General features: G+C 42.7%; 1 protein-coding gene across 3 annotated transcripts in view; it reads right to left on the bottom strand.

Annotated features, from left to right (window-relative positions):
• ATXN3 (ataxin 3) overlaps positions 1 to 21,711 on the bottom strand; it is a 32,783-nt gene that overhangs the window by 8,203 nt on the left and 2,869 nt on the right. Inside the window, exons 2-9 of one of the 3 annotated variants that reach the window (XM_038743281.1) lie at positions 13,699 to 13,863; positions 13,392 to 13,436; positions 11,829 to 11,914; positions 11,336 to 11,402; positions 3,756 to 3,843; positions 3,231 to 3,363; positions 1,997 to 2,172; positions 843 to 951 (exon numbers count right to left, since the gene is read on the bottom strand). In XM_038743281.1, the coding sequence (XP_038599209.1) occupies positions 843 to 951; positions 1,997 to 2,172; positions 3,231 to 3,363; positions 3,756 to 3,843; positions 11,336 to 11,402; positions 11,829 to 11,914; positions 13,392 to 13,436; positions 13,699 to 13,863 (869 nt within the window). Of the gene's footprint in view, positions 1 to 842; positions 952 to 1,996; positions 2,173 to 3,230; positions 3,364 to 3,755; positions 3,844 to 11,335; positions 11,403 to 11,828; positions 11,915 to 12,661; positions 12,719 to 13,391; positions 13,437 to 13,698; positions 13,864 to 21,711 lie in introns of those variants that run through there. The other 2 variants (XM_038743283.1, XM_038743282.1) reach the window with 2 other exon arrangements.

Below are 21,711 nucleotides of genomic sequence, written 5' to 3'. Positions count from 1 at the left end.
CAAAGGGAATTCCAGCAGTTGGAGCTGTGTGCTGTGTGCTCTGCCTGCTCTCCAGACACCCACCAGAAGAAGAGCTTTTTCTCTCGGCTTAATCTATGCTTGAAAGCTAAGGAGGGTTCATTTGGGGGCTACATTAGATTGAACCCTGTATCCAGCCATGTCCCCAAGGAAGCTCCCAGTCTGGCACTGGGCCAGAGCAAATAAGGGTGTCTCACTCTGGTAGCCACTTGGCAACTGGCAGTCTTGCCCTTCAGTGGCTCTAAGTATTGCTTTGTAAGCTTTGGGTTTAGTATTTTCTTTTGCAATCGTCTCAAATATATGCTACTGACTGGATCTCAACTTTGATCTTGTATTCGTAGGGTATCTGATTTCACCCATGGTCATTTAGATAGGCCTTTATGGAACACTCATGGGGGGTGGAGGAGGTGGGGAGTTTTTAACCCCTATCTTCCTTTAATGAACCTAAATATAGGTTGACAGCAGCCCCGTTTTGGGGTTCTATAGCTAAGTGGCCCTAACTTCACTCTTCCAAAGAAAAAGCCTCATTAGAATCTAATATATTGTTAGGGACTGTCTCTATATGTTGCCAACTTGTACTTCCCAAGTGCTTAGTACAGTGCTCTGCACACAGTAAGCGCTCAATAAATACGATCGATGATGATTTGTTTAGTGGATAAACATTTACAAGGGATTATAAATAATAGTATAGCTACTTTGTGACTTATCAAACTCTTCCCTGGAAGCTGAAGCAATTTTTAAAAGATGAACAGAAACATTGAAAAAGCCCCCCCCAAAAAAAGATTTTTTAAAATGGAGTTTTAATTCTTAACCAACTACTTTACTTTTCAAAGTAGGCTTCTCTTCTCTTTCGCAGTTCTTCTGAAGTAAGGGATGAGGATGGTTTTGAACTTGACGTCTGTGGTCTATCTTGGGATGCATTTCTGTGACTTCCTAAAATTAACAATTTAATTTTACTCTATTATTCAAGGATAAAAACAAGATGAGCCAGCTAACACACCTAACCCATCTAATGATTGAATCAGGCGAGTCCCCCATTTACCTTTTAAGGCTACTATCTGGACAATTCTTTGCCCCTCTGTGTTAGTTTTAGAAGTAGCTTTATTAAGGATAGAATGTCTCAGAAGCAACAGACCAAGGTTGGAGCATTTCACTAGGTCCCAATCCAAACCGAGTCTATGTGAATGGGAAAATGTGTTTCCCGTTTAACTGGTGAGCAGTACTTGATGTGAATGAAGCAGCGTGGCTTAGTGGATACGGACCTGGGAGTTAGAAGGACCCAGGTTCTAATTCCAGCTCCGCCACATGTCTGCTGCGTGACCTTGGGCATGTCACCTGACTTCTCTGAGCCTCAGTTACCTTATTTGTAAAATGGGGATTAAGAGTGTGAGCCCCATATGGGACTGGGACTGTGTCCAACTTGACTAACTTGTATCTACCGCAGCTCTTAGAACAGTGCTTTGCACATAGTAAGCACTTAACAAGTACCATAGTTATTATCATGCCCCCTGCAGCCCCACAGCACTTTTGTACATATCTGTAATTTATTTATATTACTGTCTGTCTCCCCCTCTAAACTATAAGTTCACTGGAGGCTTGGAATGTGTCTGTTTATTGTTAGGTTCTACTCTCCCAAGAGCTTACTAAAGTGCTCTGCACACAGTAAGCCTCAACGACTGGATGAATGAATGAATAGAAAACTCAGTCTATTACCTAGATTAATCAAGACCCTAATACCATAACAACACCCTTGAATAAAACTAAATGAGCAAATCAAGCATGAACTATACATGTATCCTAGAGGGGAGAGACAATAAATTTTATTGTAGAAATTGGATCACCATTATACACAGTCAACAACTTCCCACGAAACTATATATGCAAGAAATTTTTTCCTTCTGGAAGCACTTCTAAGAGACATTACTTTGAAATGAGCCTCCAAATCCTGAGGGGTCCTTTTTTTTTTTTTTTTTTTTACCTTGCATACTAAGTTGAATAGCTCTACGGAGATCTGCTTCTTCATCTTCCATATCAATTTCCTGTCTGCTTAGTGCCAGTGCCTTCTGTAGATTCTCCTCATCTTCATCTACCAAGCCTGTTCCATCATATGGTTGACTTACTTCTAAAGCTTGTTCCAGGTCAGTTTTCTGGATGCTTGAAATTACAGAATTTAAATTGTGAAAATATATCAACTCTGTTTTTGATCTCATTCTGGATCTTACTTAGTGGGTAAAAACTTCAGTCAATTAAATGAAGCTTCCTAGACAGCTGTCACCTGTATATAGGTATATATGTTTGTACATATTTATTACTCTATTTATTTATTTATTTTACTTGTACATATCTATTCTATTTACTTTATTTTGTTAGTATGTTTGGTTTTGTTCTCTGTCTCCCCCTTTTAGACTGTGAGCCCACTGTTGGGTAGGAACTGTCTCTATATGTTGCCAACTTGTACTTCCCAAGCGCTTAGTACAGTGCTCTGCACACAGTAAGCGCTCAATAAATACGATTGATGATGATGATGATGATGATGATGACAGCATCTCCCACTGGAGAATCATGGACAAGCTTTGGTCTGGCCACAAAGACTTTGGGACCGAAAACCTGCATGAAGGAATTGACGGCAGTGCTAGTGGCTAGTGCAGGGCTATTCACATTCTCTTGTCGGCTGCATTGGTGTTCGAGCAGGTGGGCAGAGGAGCAGCACTTGCAAATCACGTCTTAAAAAAATCTATTTATAAGTCAGACCTATTTAAAAAAAGGCAACTTCAAAAATGTCATTTTTGATATAAATGATGTCACCAAAATAAACAAGTTTGAATACTGGGAGGGGACAGAACAACATATTTGGTTTAGATGGCACCACTTCTTCCAATACAGTGCATACTCCTGAAGGAGAACGGCATAGCCTACTGGATAGAGCACGGGCCCAGGAGTCAGAAAGATTTGGTTCTAATCCCGGCTCCACCAAGTATCTGCTGTGTGACCTTGGGCAAGTCACTTCACTTCTCTGTGTCTCAGTTCCCTCATCTGTAAAGTGAGGATCAAGACGGCGGGCCTCATGTGGGACATGGACTGGGTCCAACCTGATTATCCTGCATCAGTGCCTGGCACATACTAAGCATTTAACACATGAAAAAATAAAGAGAAAATGACAACACAGAGTCTGTAAAAACACGCTTAGAGGGGCAAAATGTTTTTCGCTTTACCTCTGATCTTTTGATTGTGCCAATTCTTCTCCTATGAGCTTTGGTCGCTGGATTTGTTGTACCCGAATCATTTGCAGTAGCTGGTCAGCTTCACAATCTGGTAGGTCACCCTTAACAACAAATATAGAATAACCTAAAAAGGATAAAATAATTAACCCAGGAAGTGGATTGTGGATTAGAAATGGATTCATAAATTCAACCAAGAAATGAATCCAATATCCCCATTTAGTCTGTAAACTCTAGTAGAAACATTCCTACTCTGTTGAACTGTACACTCCCAAGCACTTTCTACAGTGTCCCACATATAATAAGCACTCAATAAATGAAATTGAAGGGATCGATAGGATGTCCCCCCCCCAAAACTCTCAGGAATAGCTATCTAATGAGCAATACAAGAGTTCCATACATTATAGTGCAAACACTTCCCTTCACATAAATTATATGGACAACTAAAGCCTAAATACATTTCTAGTACTATTCACACTTTCAAAGAATACATTTCAACATGTACCAATTTTTATTTACCTTCCTGTTGCAACTGTGCCAAGAAAAGTGCAAGATATGTATCTGATATCAGTTCTGGACCCGTCAAGAGAGAATTCAAATTAAACCACTGGGAAACAAATTCAAAAGAAAATATCAAAATGAGCAAGAAATAAAGATTGGGGAAAAAAAGTTTTCATCTGTTGAGATTAGGAATGATAAGCAACATAATGCTATAAAACCATTTCAAACATTGACAAACATGTCACATTTATCAAGCATCTGGGTAAAATAGAAGACAGGTATGTGGTTGACAGCTATAATTCTTGTAAAAATATTTTTACCGGGGAATTTCTAATCAAAAGTTCTGTCATTTTCAGAGGCTCATTTTTTCAAAGTCGCTATAAACTGGGATTTGTTTTTGACTTGAGAAAAGTGATGGAGGTATTTCAAAGTCTAAAATCCTCTTTACTGCAGAGTGCACATACAGCAAATTATGAAATATAGAGCAGAACAGAGGGCTGGATAAGGCATCTGAAAGATCCAACTGCTGTTGATGAATGCATTGGGCCAAAGACTGATCTCCAGGTATTTTGCCAAGAATGTCAATTTTGACAGGAACACATAACGAATAGGATTACAACTGAAACTATCAACTCATTCAAGAACGGTCATTAAATAATCATAAGATGGTAATGATTGAGTCACCAGTGTGGACTACTGTTAAACTAGTGATTAAATATTGTAGCCATTACCCAACATTAAGTGCTGGGATAAATGCATTATGTGCTGGGACAAATGCATTATGTGCTGGGATTATGTGCAACATTATGTGCTGGGATAAATGCAACATATCAGATTAGGCCCGGACTGCCCCCATCCCACAAAGGGGCTCACAATCTATTTTATCCCTATTTTACAAATGAGGAATCAGGCTCAGAAAGGTGAAGTAACTTGCCAAAGGCCAAACGAACAGGGCAGTAGTACAGCTGTGACTACAATCAAGGTCTTCTTACTCTCCTACTGCTAGGTCCCACTGCCTTCTTGGATTATGTTACTACAAAGATTTTGAAAATCAGTGAATATTTACTGTCTGTTTCCCCCTCTAGACTGTAAGCTCATTAGGGGCAGGGAATGTATCTGCTCATTCTCTTGGATTGTACTCTCCCAAGCCCGTAATTACAGTGCTCTGCACATAGTAAGCGCTCAACAATTGATTGATTAAAAGTTAAAAAAAAAAGGGGGAACTAAATCTGGTTCAAGGACATACATCTCACATCGGATTTAACACTTGTCAATAATCAGTATGGCTCACAACCCACACTAATTTTATTCCACATTTGATAAAATGTGTATACCAGTACCTAATGCTCCAGAATCTTTTGGAACAGATCATTAGTAAAAATCAATAATAAGCCTAGAAAGAGATACCCTAAAATATTAAAGTATAAGGGGCAAGGTGAGATGTAGTAACTGGAATCATGTTGATGCTACATCTTGTTGATGCTACAAGATGAAAGTTTTAATGACAATCAGGAATACAAAGGCTAGTAGTTTTGAAGCAATCTCTGAAATTAATGCCTCTCAAGCCAAAGGCTTTGTAGAAGGAAGGAATATCAAAATATTTTGTATGTCTCCCCTCTTATCTTCCAGGTATCAAAGCACTTCTCATACAATATTAAAGGCAACTACTATTCATTGATTTTCAACATTAGATGAAATAAATTTACCGACTCTGTTGTATTGTACTCTCCAGAGCACTTAGTATAGTGCTCTGCACACAACAAATATAAATACCGCTTATTTATACAGGGGCTCATTTTTTCAAAGTCGCTATAAACTGGGATTTATCAGACTGCATTTCTGATGCAGTCAGAAATGTTTCTATTTATCTCTTAATGGAAATAGAAACCTTGACTTCCAAAACTTCATTAAGGGCAATAACTAGGCCATTTTCACTAATAAAAATGAACAACATTTTTACTAAAAATTTAGTTTCCAGTTTCAAGTCCAGTTTTTTCTGGGCAGCAGAGGTACAGGTCTTCTGATACAGAAATAACTGACTTTCCATTAACTCCTATTTCGATTTGTACTGCAAACTTTGGGAAGACCAAAACCTGGCTCTTTTTTGCTTTGTCAAAAGGATGGCAGCATAGCCTAAAAGAAGAGCACGGGACTGTTCCTCATTTGTAAAGTGGGAATAAAATTCCCACTCTCCCAAACTCCTAGACTGTAAGCCTCCTGTTGGTCAAACACTGCCTTTAAGGTCAATCCCAGCACTTACATTATAATAATTATTACTTTAAAGGCTTACTATACTTATTATTAGAGTTCTCTTTTCACGGCTTCTGCCAAATCCAGATGCACATAAACGAGGAACTGCTTGCGGAAATCCAGACATCAGGCCGACCGCACCACCTCAAACTTATCCTCACCAGCTTTAAACTGTGCCCTTTCCTCTGCCCAGCAACACTACTTCTCCACCCATATTGATTCCCATACCCACAGTCAGCACCAGCTGTTTGAAACATTTAACTATAGTACAGTGCTCTGCACAGAGTAAGCGCTCAATAAATACGATTGAATGAATCTCCATAAGCCCCTTGTCACCCCATTCCCCATCTCTTGATCCTAATGAGCATGCCATCTATTTTGTCGAAAAGACTGAAACCACCAGGCACTAACTTCCTAAAATTCTCCCCTGGACCGCTTCAGTCCCAGCCTTCTCCTGCTCCCTCACTGACTTTCCCATTCTTCCTAGCAATATCTCAAGAAGAAAGCTTCCACCTCTCCTCAAAATCTTTTCCCTCCACCTGCAGCACTGACCCCATCCTTCTGCACTTTACTAAAATACTTGCCCCATCCTTTCCTCCCTTCCTCCTTCACCACTACGTTCAACCACTCACCCTCCAATGGTTCCTTTACCACTTTCAAATATATCCATGTATCCATAGCCTAAAAAAAAAATACCTCCTTTACCAGCGCTTAGAACATTGCTTGGCACATAGTAAGCACTTAAGAAATACCATTATTACCCTGCTCCTTGAACCCTCTGTCACTCCATCTCCCTCCTACTAGTCTTTTCCAAACCCCTTGAATGAGCTGTTCAAACCCACTGCCTTCCACTTTGCAAATTCTCTTTGAGCCCCTACAATCTGGCTTCTGCCCACTCCACTCCACAGAAATTGACCTCTCCAAGGTCTCCAGTGACCTCCTGCTTACCTAATTGAATGGCCTCTACTTCATCCTAATTCTCCTAAACCTCTCAGTTGCCTTCAACACTGTGGACCCTCCCTTCTCCTGGAAACATAGTTAAATCTTGACTTCAGTGACACTGACCTCTCCAGGCTCTGCTCCTATCTCTCTGGCTGCTCCTTCTCAGTCTCTTTTGCAGGTTCCTCCTCTGCCTCCCACCCCCTAACTGTGGGTGTCCCTCAAGGCTCAGTTTTGGGTCACATTCTATTCTTCACTTACAGCCCTCCCTTGGAAAACTCATTCACTCGCACAGTTTCAAACACCATCTCTACACAGATGACTCTCAAATCAATTTCTACAGTCCTCATCTCTCTCCTCCACTGCAGTCTCAAACTTCCTCCTGCCTTTATGACATTTCTATTTAGATGTCCTAGTGACACCACCAACTTAACATGCCCAAAACAGAATTCCTCATCCTTCCACCCAAACCCTTTCCATCTCCTAACTTTCCCATTACTGTAGACACCATCTCCATCTTCCCTATATCACAAACCAATAACTTTGGCATTATCCTCAACTCATGCCTCTGATTCAACCCTCTTATTCAGGTCTGTCACCAAATCAGGTCCGTCACTAAAAGCAGCACAGTCTAGTGGACACAGCACAGGCCTGGGGGTCAAAAGGACCTGGGTTCTAGTCCTGGCCCTGCCAGTTCTCTGCTGTGTGACCGTGGGCAAGTCACTGAACTTTTCTAGGCCTCAGTTACCTCAGCTTTAAAATCAAGATTAAGATTGTCAGACCCATGTGGGATAGGGACTGTGTCCAACTTGATTAGCTTGTATCTACCCCCCAGTGCTTAGCAGAGTCCTTGGAAAATAGTTAGTGCTTAACAAGTACCACAGAAAAAAATCCTATGTGTTCCAGCCTCACAACATCTCTAGAATCCACTTCTTCCTCCCCATCCAAATTACCACCACGCTGATCCAATCACTTGTCACACCCAGCCTCAACTACTCCATCAGCCTCCTTGCTGACCTTACTGCCTCCGCTTCACAATTCACTCTGTGGCCTGGATCTTATTTTCTAAAACACTTTTTTGCTGAACGCTGGCAGTGGTTGTCAGTTCATCTTCGTATCAAACAGAAACTCCTTCCCGTTGGCTTTAAGTCACTTAATCTGCTCTCCCACTATAACCCAGCCCTCACACTTCTCCTAACACCAACCAACTCACTGTACTTCGACCTCATCTCTCACCCTCAATCCCTTGCTCACATCCTTCCTCCTGCCTGAAACTTTCTCCCGCTTCCCATCCAACACATCACCAGTCACCCCGTCTTCAAAGCCCTGCTAAGATCATATTTCTTCCAAAAAGCCTTCCCTGACTAACCTCTCATTTTCCCACCCTCTTCTCCTTCCCTTCTATGTCATCTATGCCCTTGGGTCTCTACCCTCTAAGCACTTCGATATTGACCCTACAGCACTACGCCCACAGCACTTTATGCTGTTGCTTCCCCTATGTCATTTTATTTTAGTGTCTGCTTCTGTATTGTGTTCTCCCAAGCACTTAGTACACTGCCCCCCACACAGTAAGTGTTCAAAATTACCACTGACTGATTGATTGGAGGGCCCAAGGTTTACCCTATTGTCCTACAGTTTCTACCCAGATTACTTCAAGAAAACTCTTAGGATCCTAATTTTAATTTCTGAAATATGACTACACATTCACTTTTGTCCTGAAATGTAACTCACCTTTTGGTATGTAATGGATCTATTTTTCTCAGAATAAATCCCAGCGTAAAGCAAAGATTCTTTTAAAAAAAATTTAAATGAGATGCCCTGTATGCAATGGATAAAAATATTCTTCAACAGGGATTACTGAAGGTAAAAATAATAAAAGGCTTTCATTAAGAAAGATTTCTAAAAAACTTCTAATTGGTTTTGGAAACATTTGCCTTATGCGCCTGTAACCTTGGAACTGTCCTCAACTCATCTCTCTAAAACAACCCAACTATTCAGTCCATCACCAGATCCTGTCCATTCTGCCTTCATGATGTTGCTAAAATCCACCCTTTCCTTGCCATCCAAACTGCTACTAAGCTGATCCAAGCACTCATCTTACCCTGTCTCGACTACTGCATCAGCCTCCTTGCTGACCTCGCTGCCTTCTGTCTCTCCCGACTCCAGTCCGTACATCACCCTGCAGCCTGGATCATTTTTCTTAAAAATCGTTCAGCCCACATCTCCCCGTTTTTCAAGAACCTCCAGCGGTTGCCCATCCACTTCCATATCACACAAAAACCCCTCATTGTCGGCTGAAAAGCACTCAATCAGCTTCTGCCCTCCTACCTTACCTCACTGATCTACTAAATCCAGCCCACACACTGCACTCTTCTAGTGCCTGCTTGGATCACTGTGGCCCAATCTTGCCTATCTCACTGTCAGTCACTTTCCCACATCCCTCGGACTTGGAACTCCCTCCCCCTCTGCATATGTCAAACCACTACCCTTCCCACCTTCCAACTCTTATTAAATTCACTGCTCCTCCAAGAGGCCTTCCTGAATTGATTCTTCTTTTCCCCAACTCTCACTTCCTTCTATGTCACCTACATACTTGGATCTGGACCCTTTGGGCATCTGGTACTCATCCCACCCTCAGCTCCCAGCATTTATGTACACATCCACATTTAATGTCTGTCTTCCCCTCTAGACTGGAAACTCGTTGTGGGCAGGGAACCTGTCTACCAACTCTGTTATACTGTACTTTCCCAAGTGCTTGTTCAGTGCTCTGCACACAGTCAGCACTCAAGAGATACCACTGATTGACTGACGTGCCATTCAAGAGAGCTTGTGTGAATATACATTGGGGTCTGGCAACTTGTTAACCAAATACCAGCTCTTCCTATTTGCTAGTTATGTTTAAGTATTTTAGACTGTGAGCCCACTCTTTTAGACTGTGAGCCCACTGTTGGGTAGGGACTGTCTCTATATGTTGCCAACTTGTACTTCCCAAGCGCTTAGTACAGTGCTCTGCACACAGTAAGCGCTCAATAAAAACGATGGATGATGAAGTATTTGGAGTGTTCAATTTTAACATAGGATGCTGAACTGGATGCACATCCTGAGGCTTCCTCCCTCAGGAACCACAAGTTTTCAATGACTTGCTGTTGGCCTTGCCACATAAACAGTGAGGCAGCTGAGGGGCCAGGGCTGAGAAAGAAGAAGGAATAAGAGAATGGAAAGCAGAGGTGGAAAAATCCCACTAAACATTCTGATATACCGATCTACCTATTATTCTATGAACCCTATATTACCTAATGGAAGCAAGAGGAAGTTGTGTTCATGGAACTACCAGCTACCTCCGTGGTCATCAATGTCCCCCAACAAGAGAGGGCATGCTCCCCCCCCAACACCCACCCACCCACCCACCCACCCACACACACACACACACCTCTGTCTTCTACCCCACACCGAACCCCTCCCCCAGGTATAACTACTAGGAGCAAAAGTGAAAAGTTCTTTCATTGATTACCGCTATACTGCTGCTCTCTCAGATCTATCCATTTCCCATACCCATCACCCTAATATAAGTGTCCTCTTTTCTAGCTCCTCCTTCACAACTCCTCCAGCTGGACAAACCTCAGGATGCTGAGAATGTCCACAGACACAGGACTCAGGGACAGTCAGTTTTCACTGTTCTAACAGAAGTGCCGGCTTTTCATTTTGAGAATGGGAACAAAAGGAGGAAATGCATTTTAAGGTGAAATGAGAATTGGGAAGGCCCAGGCGTCAAAGAGCTCGTGAAAATTAAAAGCAACCATTTGGGGTCTTTTCAGCCCCAAATGGACACTTTCAGGTCTCATTACAGACCTAGGATGAGTAAGTCTTAGAGTCTTAGCTCAGAAAACCGCGGGGGTGATCACCACTGTACAATGGGTATCTTCGTCTCCCGTCACACATAATCTGATCTCCTGCAAAACGATTTTATAAAATATGTAAACCACAGATGTAAAAGGGGTTTTCCAATTTTTTCTGGAAAAAACTGGGAGTGAATAAGGCAAAGAATATGTACATTTAAAAACAGATCAACAGCAATACTCTTAATCATTCATGCTCATGAAAGGAGCTGATTCATTGGTTAAGATAAGCAGTTTGCACAGGCATTATGGAAGCTTTGTCTGCCAAGTTAAACTACCCCTTATCTCCACTATTTAGGTTATTTGATTCCACCTAAAAAAAAATTACCAATTTCCGTCAAATTAGGTGGGTCTTTTTGGAAGCAGAAAAATACTGAACCAAACCTCAAGTACCAAGATTGAAACCATACTACCAGGGGTGAAAGATATATATATTCCCCTATGGAACTATTTCTGGAATAGGGCAGTGAGGATAAGAATAAGGAGGGAGGAGGGGGAAAAAAAAAAAGTCACCTGTTTTCCTAACTTTCGAACCGTAAACCAGTGTTCCTTATAATTACATATAAATGATCTTTCGTTTCTAGAAAGAGAAAACAAAATACGCATAAAATTAAATTCCCAAGAGTTAGAGTTCATATTAATTTCAGCCAGTGACTCAGTAATTTAGTATGACTGATAACTTGGCATCACACTCTCCAAATACTGCCACCACCTTTCAATTTTTTTTTTTTAAATAACAAAGACTGGTGTCTTTGCAGGAGAATTAGCGATGCCATATTCAAACTAGATTCAGCACTGTTCTGCCACAGATACGGAGATGTCATGAAGGCCCAGAGGACAGACTTTCATGTAAATCCCCTCAAGACAAAAGAGGACAGGCTAAGGGAACCAACAGGAAATAGTTTAAGCATTTTCCTTTTTCTTAACTAAGAAACACTGAGAAATAACTAATTTTAGCATCGACTTTTGTGAAAATGAAAGCAGGGTGCTAAAAAGAAAATCTTACATAGGTTCGATCCCGTGCCTCTGATACTCTGGGCTGTTGAAGAGGATTAGTTCTAAACCCCAAACTTTCAAGGCATTGCTTATAACCTGTTAAAAAATAGTAACTTTTCATGAGATGAGCCATTCAACTCCAAATTTAAGCAATGCAGCCATTTTAGCTTCTATGAACAAGAATATATTTTCCCCCACAAAACTGATACAAAAACGAAGTATTATTACTCGGAAACCTTGGGCTCACAACATCAAAACCCATCCTTCACATACTTTTAGCACACGACAAACACGGTGCATAAAGATGGAAATTTCAAAGTAATTTTCTGGCTGACAAGTTCCCCTTCTACCATATATAAGTCCTAAGTGAAATTACAGCCTCAAATATTCAGATGCATATGCTATCACAGTCTTATTCTGTTCTTAAAACTAGTCTGCTTTGTAAAATCTCATTTTAAATGTTTCAAATGTGGCTGCCGTTGGGGCCGATTTTAAAAAGTTATTCACGTCAGGTAGACTACCACAAAGTCAGCGATAAAATGTAATAAATGCCCAAGAAAAAGACAAGAGGCTCTGCCTCGCAATGGAAGTGATTCGGTGGATTTCAAACGTATATGATCATGGGTTTACAATCTAAAGAACCAAACCTCTTGACACGGAGCTACTGTTTGGAAGAAGAGGGAATTAGCTGAAAATTCACCTTCCACCCCCTCCGAGCTAGCCAACCAAATAGCAAATAAGCCAAGCAGTGGCAGAGGATGAAAATGGACACAATGTAGCAGGCAAACTTGGATTAGCATCAAGAGCAGTGCAGCACAATTAGGAACAGAGGAATTGCCATACCGGATCAGACCACTGATTCATCTAGTCCAGTATCCTGCCTCCAGCAGTAGCCATTACCTATAACAGTAGCACAATTAAGCAGTGGTAGGAAATGCAGTTGAATGATGAGGCCGGGAGGGTACACAAAAAGAGGAAAGATGACCAAAGATCCAGGCAGAAATAGGTGCCAGAAAATGGGTAAGAAAAAGAGACAGAAAGACAGAGAGAGACAGAGAGAGAGACAGACAGAGAGAGAAGGAGAAGGGCTGGGGGGAGAGGGCGCGGGGACGGGACTTGTGTACAAAACAAACCCAAGATCCTGTGAAAAACAGAGGGAAGGACTCATCCAAGATAGGCGGACAACATCTCCCAAACACACGTGTAAACATACACATGGAACCTGAAAAGAGCCGTAAGTAAAGAAAGCAAAAGCCACGGAGCCTTGCTAAAGGTTCCAATACTGGTAGAGCTACTTAAGCCAAGAGGTGATCACTTTGAAACACTTTAACTTTTTTAGTTTGTGGAGTTAATTTTATTAAAAGTTACTGAAAGTGAAAAAACTTCCCCTAAAATAAAAGTTTTAACAATTGCCACTTCTGAGGCCATCTGGCACCAGAGAAATCTAAAACTTCCTCCTATTAGGTCTATACCCCTCAAATCCAATACGAATGAGGCATTTTTAAGGAAATCTCAGATAATAATGATTTAAAAGGAATGCTGGGAAAATCTTCATAATATCAATTAAGCTTACTTGAATAGAGAAGAAGCCACTGTCATCCATATTTCCTGAAGGTTGCTATTCAATTGTGGAAGAAAACAGGGAGAAAGAAAATGTCATTAGTACCCATGTTTCAGATTAAAACACGATTTACAAAATCTGGAGGGGGAAAAGAAGACCCAAGTCAACACCCTTAAAAAAAAAAGTTCATTTTTTCCAAAGCATTGCTAGTAAAGAAGTAAAAGTCTTTAGGTATATCTTTTTTGAAAGTTATTTTTTGGCGTCAATCATGTCTCATGGGGAAACAATCTAAATGGAGAGATGAGTTAACAATTTTTACCTGTAAAAATGTTCTGTAATCTTCACTTGTCAATCCTCCCTCTGCCATCCGCATCCTCTCTTCCTCGTCCAGCTGGTGTGCAATAGAGGATAGTTCCACAGGACTAAAATATTCCCCTTGCAGTAGATTATTCAGACAGTGTTGAGCGCAAAGTGAACCTTCTTGCTAAAATCCCCCCATTAAGGAAAAAATGAAATTAAATGGTTACCTTACTAACACTTGTAAACTTCGTTTAGGACTCTCTCTTTGTAAAGGAAGTCCAGGTTTTCTATCTTGTCTTCCCAACTTCCACCCAATCTTCCTGATTTAGCAAAATAAGAATGGGTTTATAAATATTTTCTTTTGTAATGTTGTGATATATTGCTTTCTATTTCCCAGGCTACCAAAGAAGCTAATGCAAAAGAGTTAAAAGTACTTCCCTAAAGGTATTACATATGGGAATGTTCTTTCCTATTACAAAAGATCTTATTTTACTGAAACAATGGTATTTATTGAGTGCTTACTATGTGCAGGGCACTGTACCAAATGCTTGGGAGAGTACAACAGAATTCGTAGACATGTACCCTGCCCACAACAACTTTGCAGTCTAGAGGGAGAGGCAGACCTTACCATGAATAGATAATTTATACTTTATAAAGACATGTATCTAAGTGCTGCGGGGTTGAGGGTGGGGCAAATATCAAATGCCCAAAGGTCACAGATCCAGTTGCAAACAGCACAACTAAACAAGTCTTTCTTTCCACTTCTAGTTTATAGGAAAGAATGAACTCCATCCTATAAATTATAAATCCAAATCTCAAATCTTCATCATCCCCTCTCCTCAAGAACCTGCAATGGTTGCCCAGCCACCTCCGCATCGAACAGAAGCTCCTTACCATTGGCTTTAAAGTCCTCGATCACTGTGCCCCTTCCTACCTCACTTCACTACTTTCCTACTACAACCCAGCCTAAACATTTTGCTCCTCTACTGCCAACTTACTCACTGTTCCCTGATCTCGTAGATCTCACCTCCGATCTCTCGCCCACGCCACGCCTCTGGCCTGAAACGCCCTCCCTTTTCACAACCCAGACAACTACTCTCCCCACCTTCAGAGCCTTACTGAAGGCACATCTCCTCCAAGAGGCCTCCCCGTCCAAGCCCTCTTCTCCCACTCCCTTCTGCATCGCCCAGTCCCAGTCCTTATGTACATATCCATAATGTATTTATTTATATTAACGTCTGCCTCCCCCTCTAGACTGTTAAGCTCGCTGTGGGCACGGAATGCTTCATTCTCCCAAACACTCAACACTGTGCCCTGTAAACGCTCAATAAATACTACTGATTGATCAGAATTTTCTGTGCATCTACTGTACGGTCTAACGTGGGGTACAAGGACCAAATTGTAAATATACAAATAGGAATATGAAAAATGTAAGTGTGATAAACACAAAATCAGGCAATTAAATAAAATGCAATTAAATAAAATGCAAGGTGTACTTATGTATCTCGCATGGTCTGATTAAAGGAGCATGGCCTGAAGGATCTCGTCCCAACTCTGCCCCTATCCTGTTGTGTGTGACTTTGTGCCCCAGTTTCTTTAAAATGGGGATCACTGTGCCCCTTCCTATTATCCCCATCTGTAAAATGGGGATAATAATACTTGCCTCTCCTTACCTCACAGAGACATGTGGGGACGTAATCAGATAACATGTGTAAGTGTTGGAAAAACAAATGCTGTGCACACTGAAGACGGCATTAAAATTAAGAGCAATAATAATACTCATCCCTCTAATTGGGTTGACATGACCGGGGTCGGGCAAAGATTAATCACGGAATGCCTTCTGGAGTAGGAGGGTTTTGTTTGAAGTTTGGAAGGTAGGGAGAGAGAGTTGGTATGGCAGATTTGAGGTTGAAAGTGGAATGGTGGAAGGGTGGATTGGAGAGTCAACCCACAGCCCTGGATCACCTCCACAGTCTGCTTCCTTCGTTCCCTTGCACGAGGCATACAGTGCTGCCGGCGGAAATCCGGGTATCAGTTTGACCTCGACCATCTCAAACTCATCATCTGATTTAACTCTGCCCTCTCCTCTGCCCGGCAACATTAATGACCCATCTTTACTGGCTTCCGTGTCCCAAACCCTCGCCAGCTGTTTCAGATGATTAACTCCCTCCTCAAACTCCCTGTCCCCCACTGCACATCTCTTGCCCGCAATGACCTGGCCACGTACTTTAATGATAAATTGAAATCACCCAATGTGATCTCCCTAAAATCTCCGCTGCTCCTCTCCAGTCCCTCCCTCCTCCTCAAACTCTCACAACTTTCCCCACAGTATCTATACAGCTCTCCCACCTCCTCTCAAAATCTACCTCCTCCACCTTTGCCTCCAACTCCATCCCTTCACACCTTATCAAAGTGCTTGCCCCCTTCTTTCTCAGCCCCAACTGCTACCTCCAACTGTTCACTCTCTAATGTCTTCTTCCCCACTGTTTTTTCCAACCTGCTTGTGTTTCCCCATACTATAAAAATCCTCCCTTAACCCCACAACCCCCTCCAGTTATTGCCCCAAACGCCTACCATTCCTCTCAAAAATTCCTTGAAGGAGTTGTCTACACCCACTGTCTCCACTTCCTCCCCTCCACTTCTCTCCTTGACTCCCTCCAATCCGGCGCCCGCTCCCTTCACTCCACTGAAACTGCTCTCTCGAAGGCCACCAATGATCTCCAGAAACGTTCAGGCTATGTTTCCCCACTCCTCAAGAATCTCCAGTGGTTGCTCATCCATCTGCTTAAACCGAAACTCCTTACCATCAGCTTTAAAGCACTCACCTTGCCCTCTCTACCTCACCTCGCTACCCTCCTACCACACACTTGGCTCTTCTAATGTCTTCTCAGTATACTTTGATCTCATCTATCTCACCACTGACCTGAAATGCCCTCCCTTTTCATATCCAACAGACAATTTACTCCCCCACTCTTCAAAAGGCTTACTGAAGGCACATCTCCTCCAAGAGGCCTTCCCTAAGCCCTCTTTTCTTTTTCTTCCACTCCCTTCTGCACTGCCTTGATTTGTTTCCTTATTTCACCACCGCTGCCCTCAGCCCTTATGTACTTATCCCATATCTGTAATTTATTTATATTAATGCCTGTCTCCCCCTCTAGACTGTATGCTCATCGCAGGCAGGGAATGTGTCTGTTACTGTGTTGTACTCTCCCAAGAGTCCTCCCAAGTGCTTAGTACAGTGGCCTGAACACAGTAAACATTCAAATTTGATTGACTGATTCATTACAGTACTATTAAATATCACCCCTCGATGGTTCTAACTCTATTTTGTGTAGGTGGCCTCTTGGTTCTGCACAGACTTTTCCCTCCAGGGCAGCTATTTAAGGTTGTCACTAACACTGTTGAGACACAGCCCAGGCCCACCGCACTTCCGTAAATAGTTTCATCCTCTATTTCCCCTATCCCTCACCCATTTAAATGTCTGTCTTCCCTTGTAGACTGTTGGACACTTCTAAAATGCAGGAAGGGCCCATCAGCTCTCCCACTCCGACCTCACCTCCTGCTACAACCCAGCCCGCACAGTTGGCTCCTCAAAGGCTAACCCACTCTCTTTACCTTGATCTCATCTATCTCACTGACCCTTGTCTTCTGGCCTGGAACCCCCTCCCCATTCTCCCTAAACAGACCACTACTCACCCCACCTTCAAAGCCCTACTAAATTCACCTCTCAAAAAAGCCGGACTAGGCCCTCATTTCCCCTATCAATCCATCAATGGTATTTATTGAGCACTTACTGTGTGGAGAGCCCCATACTAAATGCTTGAGAGAGTATAATGTAACATTCCCTGCCCACAAGGAGCTTACAGAGCCACCTATGCATTTGGATCACTACCCCTAAGCACCTGGTATTCACCCCTCCCTTAGCCCCACAGTCTTTATGTACATACTGGCCCCATTCCCCCTATCTGTAATTTTTATTATTGACTACTACTACTACTAATAATGGTATTTGTTAAATGCTTACTATGTGCCAGGAACTGTACCAAGCACTGGGGTGGAAACAAGCAGATCAGGTTGGACAGAGTCTGTCAACCAATCAATCAATCAATCAAAGCGTATTTATTGAGCACTTACTGTGTGCAGAGCACTGTACTAAGCGCTTGGGAAGTCTAAGTTGGCAACATATAGAGACAGTCCCTACCCAACAGTGGGCTCACAGTCTAAAAGGGGGAGACGGAGAACAGAACCAAACATACTCACAAAATAAAATAAATAGAATAGATATGTACAAGTAAAAGAAATAAATAAAAATAAATAAAATAAATAAAATAAAAAATAAAAAATAAAAAAATAAAATAAAATAAAATAAAATAAAAATAAAAATAAAATAAAAATAAAATAAAAATAAAATAAAAATAAAATAAAAAATTAAATAAAATTAAAAAATAAATAAAATAAACAAAATAAATAAATAAATAAAATAAATAAATAAAATCAATCAATCAATCAATCAATCAATAAAATAAAAAATAAAATAAAATAAAAATAAAAAATAAAAGTCTGTCCCATGAGGGACTCACAGTCTCAATCCCCATTTTACAGATGAGATAAATGAGGCACAGAGAAGTGAAGTGACCTGCCTGCCCAAGGTTACCGAGCAGATAAGTGGTGGGGCCAGGATTAGAACCCATGACCTTCTGATTCCCAGGCCCACGCTCTATCCACTATGCTATACTGCTTCTCAAATGTCGGTCACCCTCTAGACGGTAAACTCTTTGTGAGCAGGGATCATGCCTTCCAACTCTATCGTACCGTACTCTACTAGGCGTTTAGTACAGTGCTCTACGCACAATTAAGTGTTCCCTGAATACCACTGAATGAATGAGTGATGACAGTGACTGAAACGGGGGAGGGCAAAATGAAACATGGAGGCCTGAAGCCCAATCACCCCCACATTGGAATTTACTAACCAGAGTAACTGAGGTTTTATTTCCCAAACATCTTTAGCCTGCATAGTAGTTGAAACTCTACGTTTCTCCTTTCACCCCCAAAACGCATATACAGGGAGTGTTGTTGACTCCTTCCCCACGTCTCTTGCCAAAGAAACAAGCTGCCCAGGTGAATATTCCACCCACACCCAAATGATCCCGGGGCTGCCAAGTTCGGCAGACAGGTTTCTCCGCCTGCCCCAAGAAACGCCACTCATTCCCAGAGCCAGTGGAAGCTATGGAATGGAAAAATAAAAAAAAAAAAACACCAACAGGCTCAGTAGTGGCCACCCAAAAGGCGGACTGTCCCGGCGTGGCATCTGATGAGAAATGGGTCAGCGGTGACTTCCCTAAAGAGAAGTGAACTATGAAGCAGCATGGTGTGGATAGTTGACAGTCTAGAGGGGGAGACAGCCCTCTAAAAATTAAATATTTTTTTTTAATTTAAAAAATAAAATAAAAATCGTGAGGGGCTTTGAGGGGGCGTCATAGTGGGCGGAAGGACACGGGGCCGCGGTGTGCGACAGCGTGGTTACGCTTGAGGTGCGGAGGGAGACGTGAGCAAATCGAAGAAAACGAGTTCCGGCCGAGCGAGCCGCTGAGGCGACGATGGCTCGGCCTGGGCCCTGGGTTCGAATCCCGCCCTCCTTTGGTTCTGGGGCTGCGGACCCCCCGGCTAACCCACCCAATAATCATAATTAATAATCATATATGTAATAATAATCATTAATAATCATTATGTGTATATATGTTTGTACATATTTATTTATTTATTTTACTTGTACATATCTATTCTATTTATTTTATTTTGTTAGTATGTTTGGTTTTGTTGTCTGTCTCCCCCTTCTAGACTGTGAGCCCACTGTTGCGCAGGGACTGTCTCTCTATGTTGCCAACTTGTACTTCCCAAGCGCTTAGTACAGTGCTCTGCACACAGTAAGCACTCAATAAATACGATTGATTGATTGATTGATTGGATAGAGCACAGGCCTGGGAGATGGAAGGTCAGGGGCTCTAATCGCAGCTCTGCCACTTATCTGCTGTGTGACCCTGAGCGAGACACTTTAATTCTCTGGGCTTAAGTACCCTCATCTAGCGCTTAGTACAGAGCTCTGCATTCATTCATTCAATCATGTTTATTGAGCACTTACTGTGTGCAGAGGACTGTACTAAGCGCTTGGGAAGTACAAGTTAGTAACATATAGAGACGGTCCCTACCCACCAACGGGTCACAGTAAGCGCTCAATAAGTACGACTGAATGAATAAAATGGGGATTGAGACTGTGAGCCCCAGGTGATGATGATGATGACATTTTTTAAGCGCTTACTATGTGCAAAGCACTGTTCTAAGCGCTGGGGAGGATCCAAGGTGATCAGATTGTCCCGTGTGGGGCTCACAGTCTTAATCCCCATTTTACAGATGAGGTCACTGAGGCCCAGAGAAGCCAAGTGACTTGCCCAAGGTCACACAGCTGGGACAGGGCCTGTGTCCAACCCGGTTTGCTTGTCCAATAATAATAATGGCATTTGTTAAGCGCTTACTATGCACAAAGCACTGTGCTAAGCGCTGGGGAGGATACAAGGTGATCAGGTTGTCCCAGGTGGGGTTTGCATCTACTCCAGTTTCTAGTACAATGCCTGGCACATAGTAAGTGCTTAACAAATACCATAATTATTATTTTTAGACCGTGAGCCCGCTGTTGGGTAGGGACTGTCTCTATATGTTGCCAACTTGTACTTCCCAAGCGCTTAGTCCAGTGCTCTGCACACAGTAAAGGCTCAATAAATATGATTGATTGATTGATTATGAAGACACCCCCCCAAGCAAGCCTCTACTGAGGTTATCCTGGCAACCAGCCGGCTTTCCCCGGGCCCCATCCAGCCTGTCCGTTCCCTCTCCCGGGGGAAGACAAAGCCCCTTCCCCCGACTCGCCCGGCAGCCTAGTGGACAGGGCCCAGGCCTAGGACTCGGCACGTCCTGGCTCCTGATCCCGGCTCTGCCACTTAATAATAACAACAATAACGACGGCATTTATTAAGCGCTTACTATGAGCAAAGCGCTGTTCTAAGCGCGGGGGAGGATACAAGCTGATCAGGTTGTCCCACGAGGGGCTCACAGTCTTAATCCCCATTTTACAGATGAGGGAACTGAGGCACAGAGAAGCTAAGTGACTTGCCCAGAGTCACACAGCTGACAAGCGGCCTTGCCTGCTGCGTGACCTTGGGTAAGTCGCTTCCTTTCCCTGGGCCTCAGTTCCCCCCACCCCCCATCTGTGAAATGGGGGTTGAGACTGGGAGCCCCCTTGCGGGACAGGAACTGTGTCCAACCTGATCTGTTGGCAAGCAACCTGGCGCTTAGTGCAGTGCCTGGCACCTAGTAAACGCTTAACAAACACCATCAGTGTTTGCATCCGCTGGGACGCATTCGATTGTATTTACTGAGCGCTTACTGTGTGCAGATCCGCGTGGGACAACCTGATCACCTTGTAACCTACAACCTGATCACCTTGTAACCTCCCCGGCGCTTAGAACAGTGCTTTGCACATAGTAAGCACTGAATAAATGCCATCATTATTATTAGTATACCCCCAGTGCTTAGAGAAGCGCTTTGCACATAGTAGCCACTGAACACATACCATCATTATTATTATTATTACTACTACTACTAAGTGCTTGGGGATCTTCCCCCGACCCCGGAACGAGGGGGAGAGGGTGGAAAGGAGGGGAGCCAGGCTGCTCGCACCCCCATCCCCGGCCCATGGGGACTCCTCCGGAAAGGTCAAAGCCCTACTGAAAGCTCACCTCCTCCAGGAGGCCTTCCCAGACTCAGCCCCCTCCTTCCTCTCCCCTTTCTCCCCCTCCCCCTCCCCCCACCCTACCTCCTTCCCCTCCCCACAGTACCTGTATATATGTATGTACATATTTATTACTCTATTTACTTATTTATTTTACTTGTACATATTTATTCTATTTATCTTATTTTGTTAATATGTTTTGTTTTGTTCTCTGTCTCCCCCTTCTAGACTGCGAGCCCGCTGTTGGGT

The sequence above is a fragment of the Tachyglossus aculeatus genome, chromosome 1, assembly GCF_015852505.1.
Source record: "Tachyglossus aculeatus isolate mTacAcu1 chromosome 1, mTacAcu1.pri, whole genome shotgun sequence".
In the NCBI taxonomy this organism is placed as follows: domain Eukaryota; kingdom Metazoa; phylum Chordata; class Mammalia; order Monotremata; family Tachyglossidae; genus Tachyglossus; species Tachyglossus aculeatus.
This window is presented reverse-complemented; position numbering and strand designations above follow the sequence as displayed.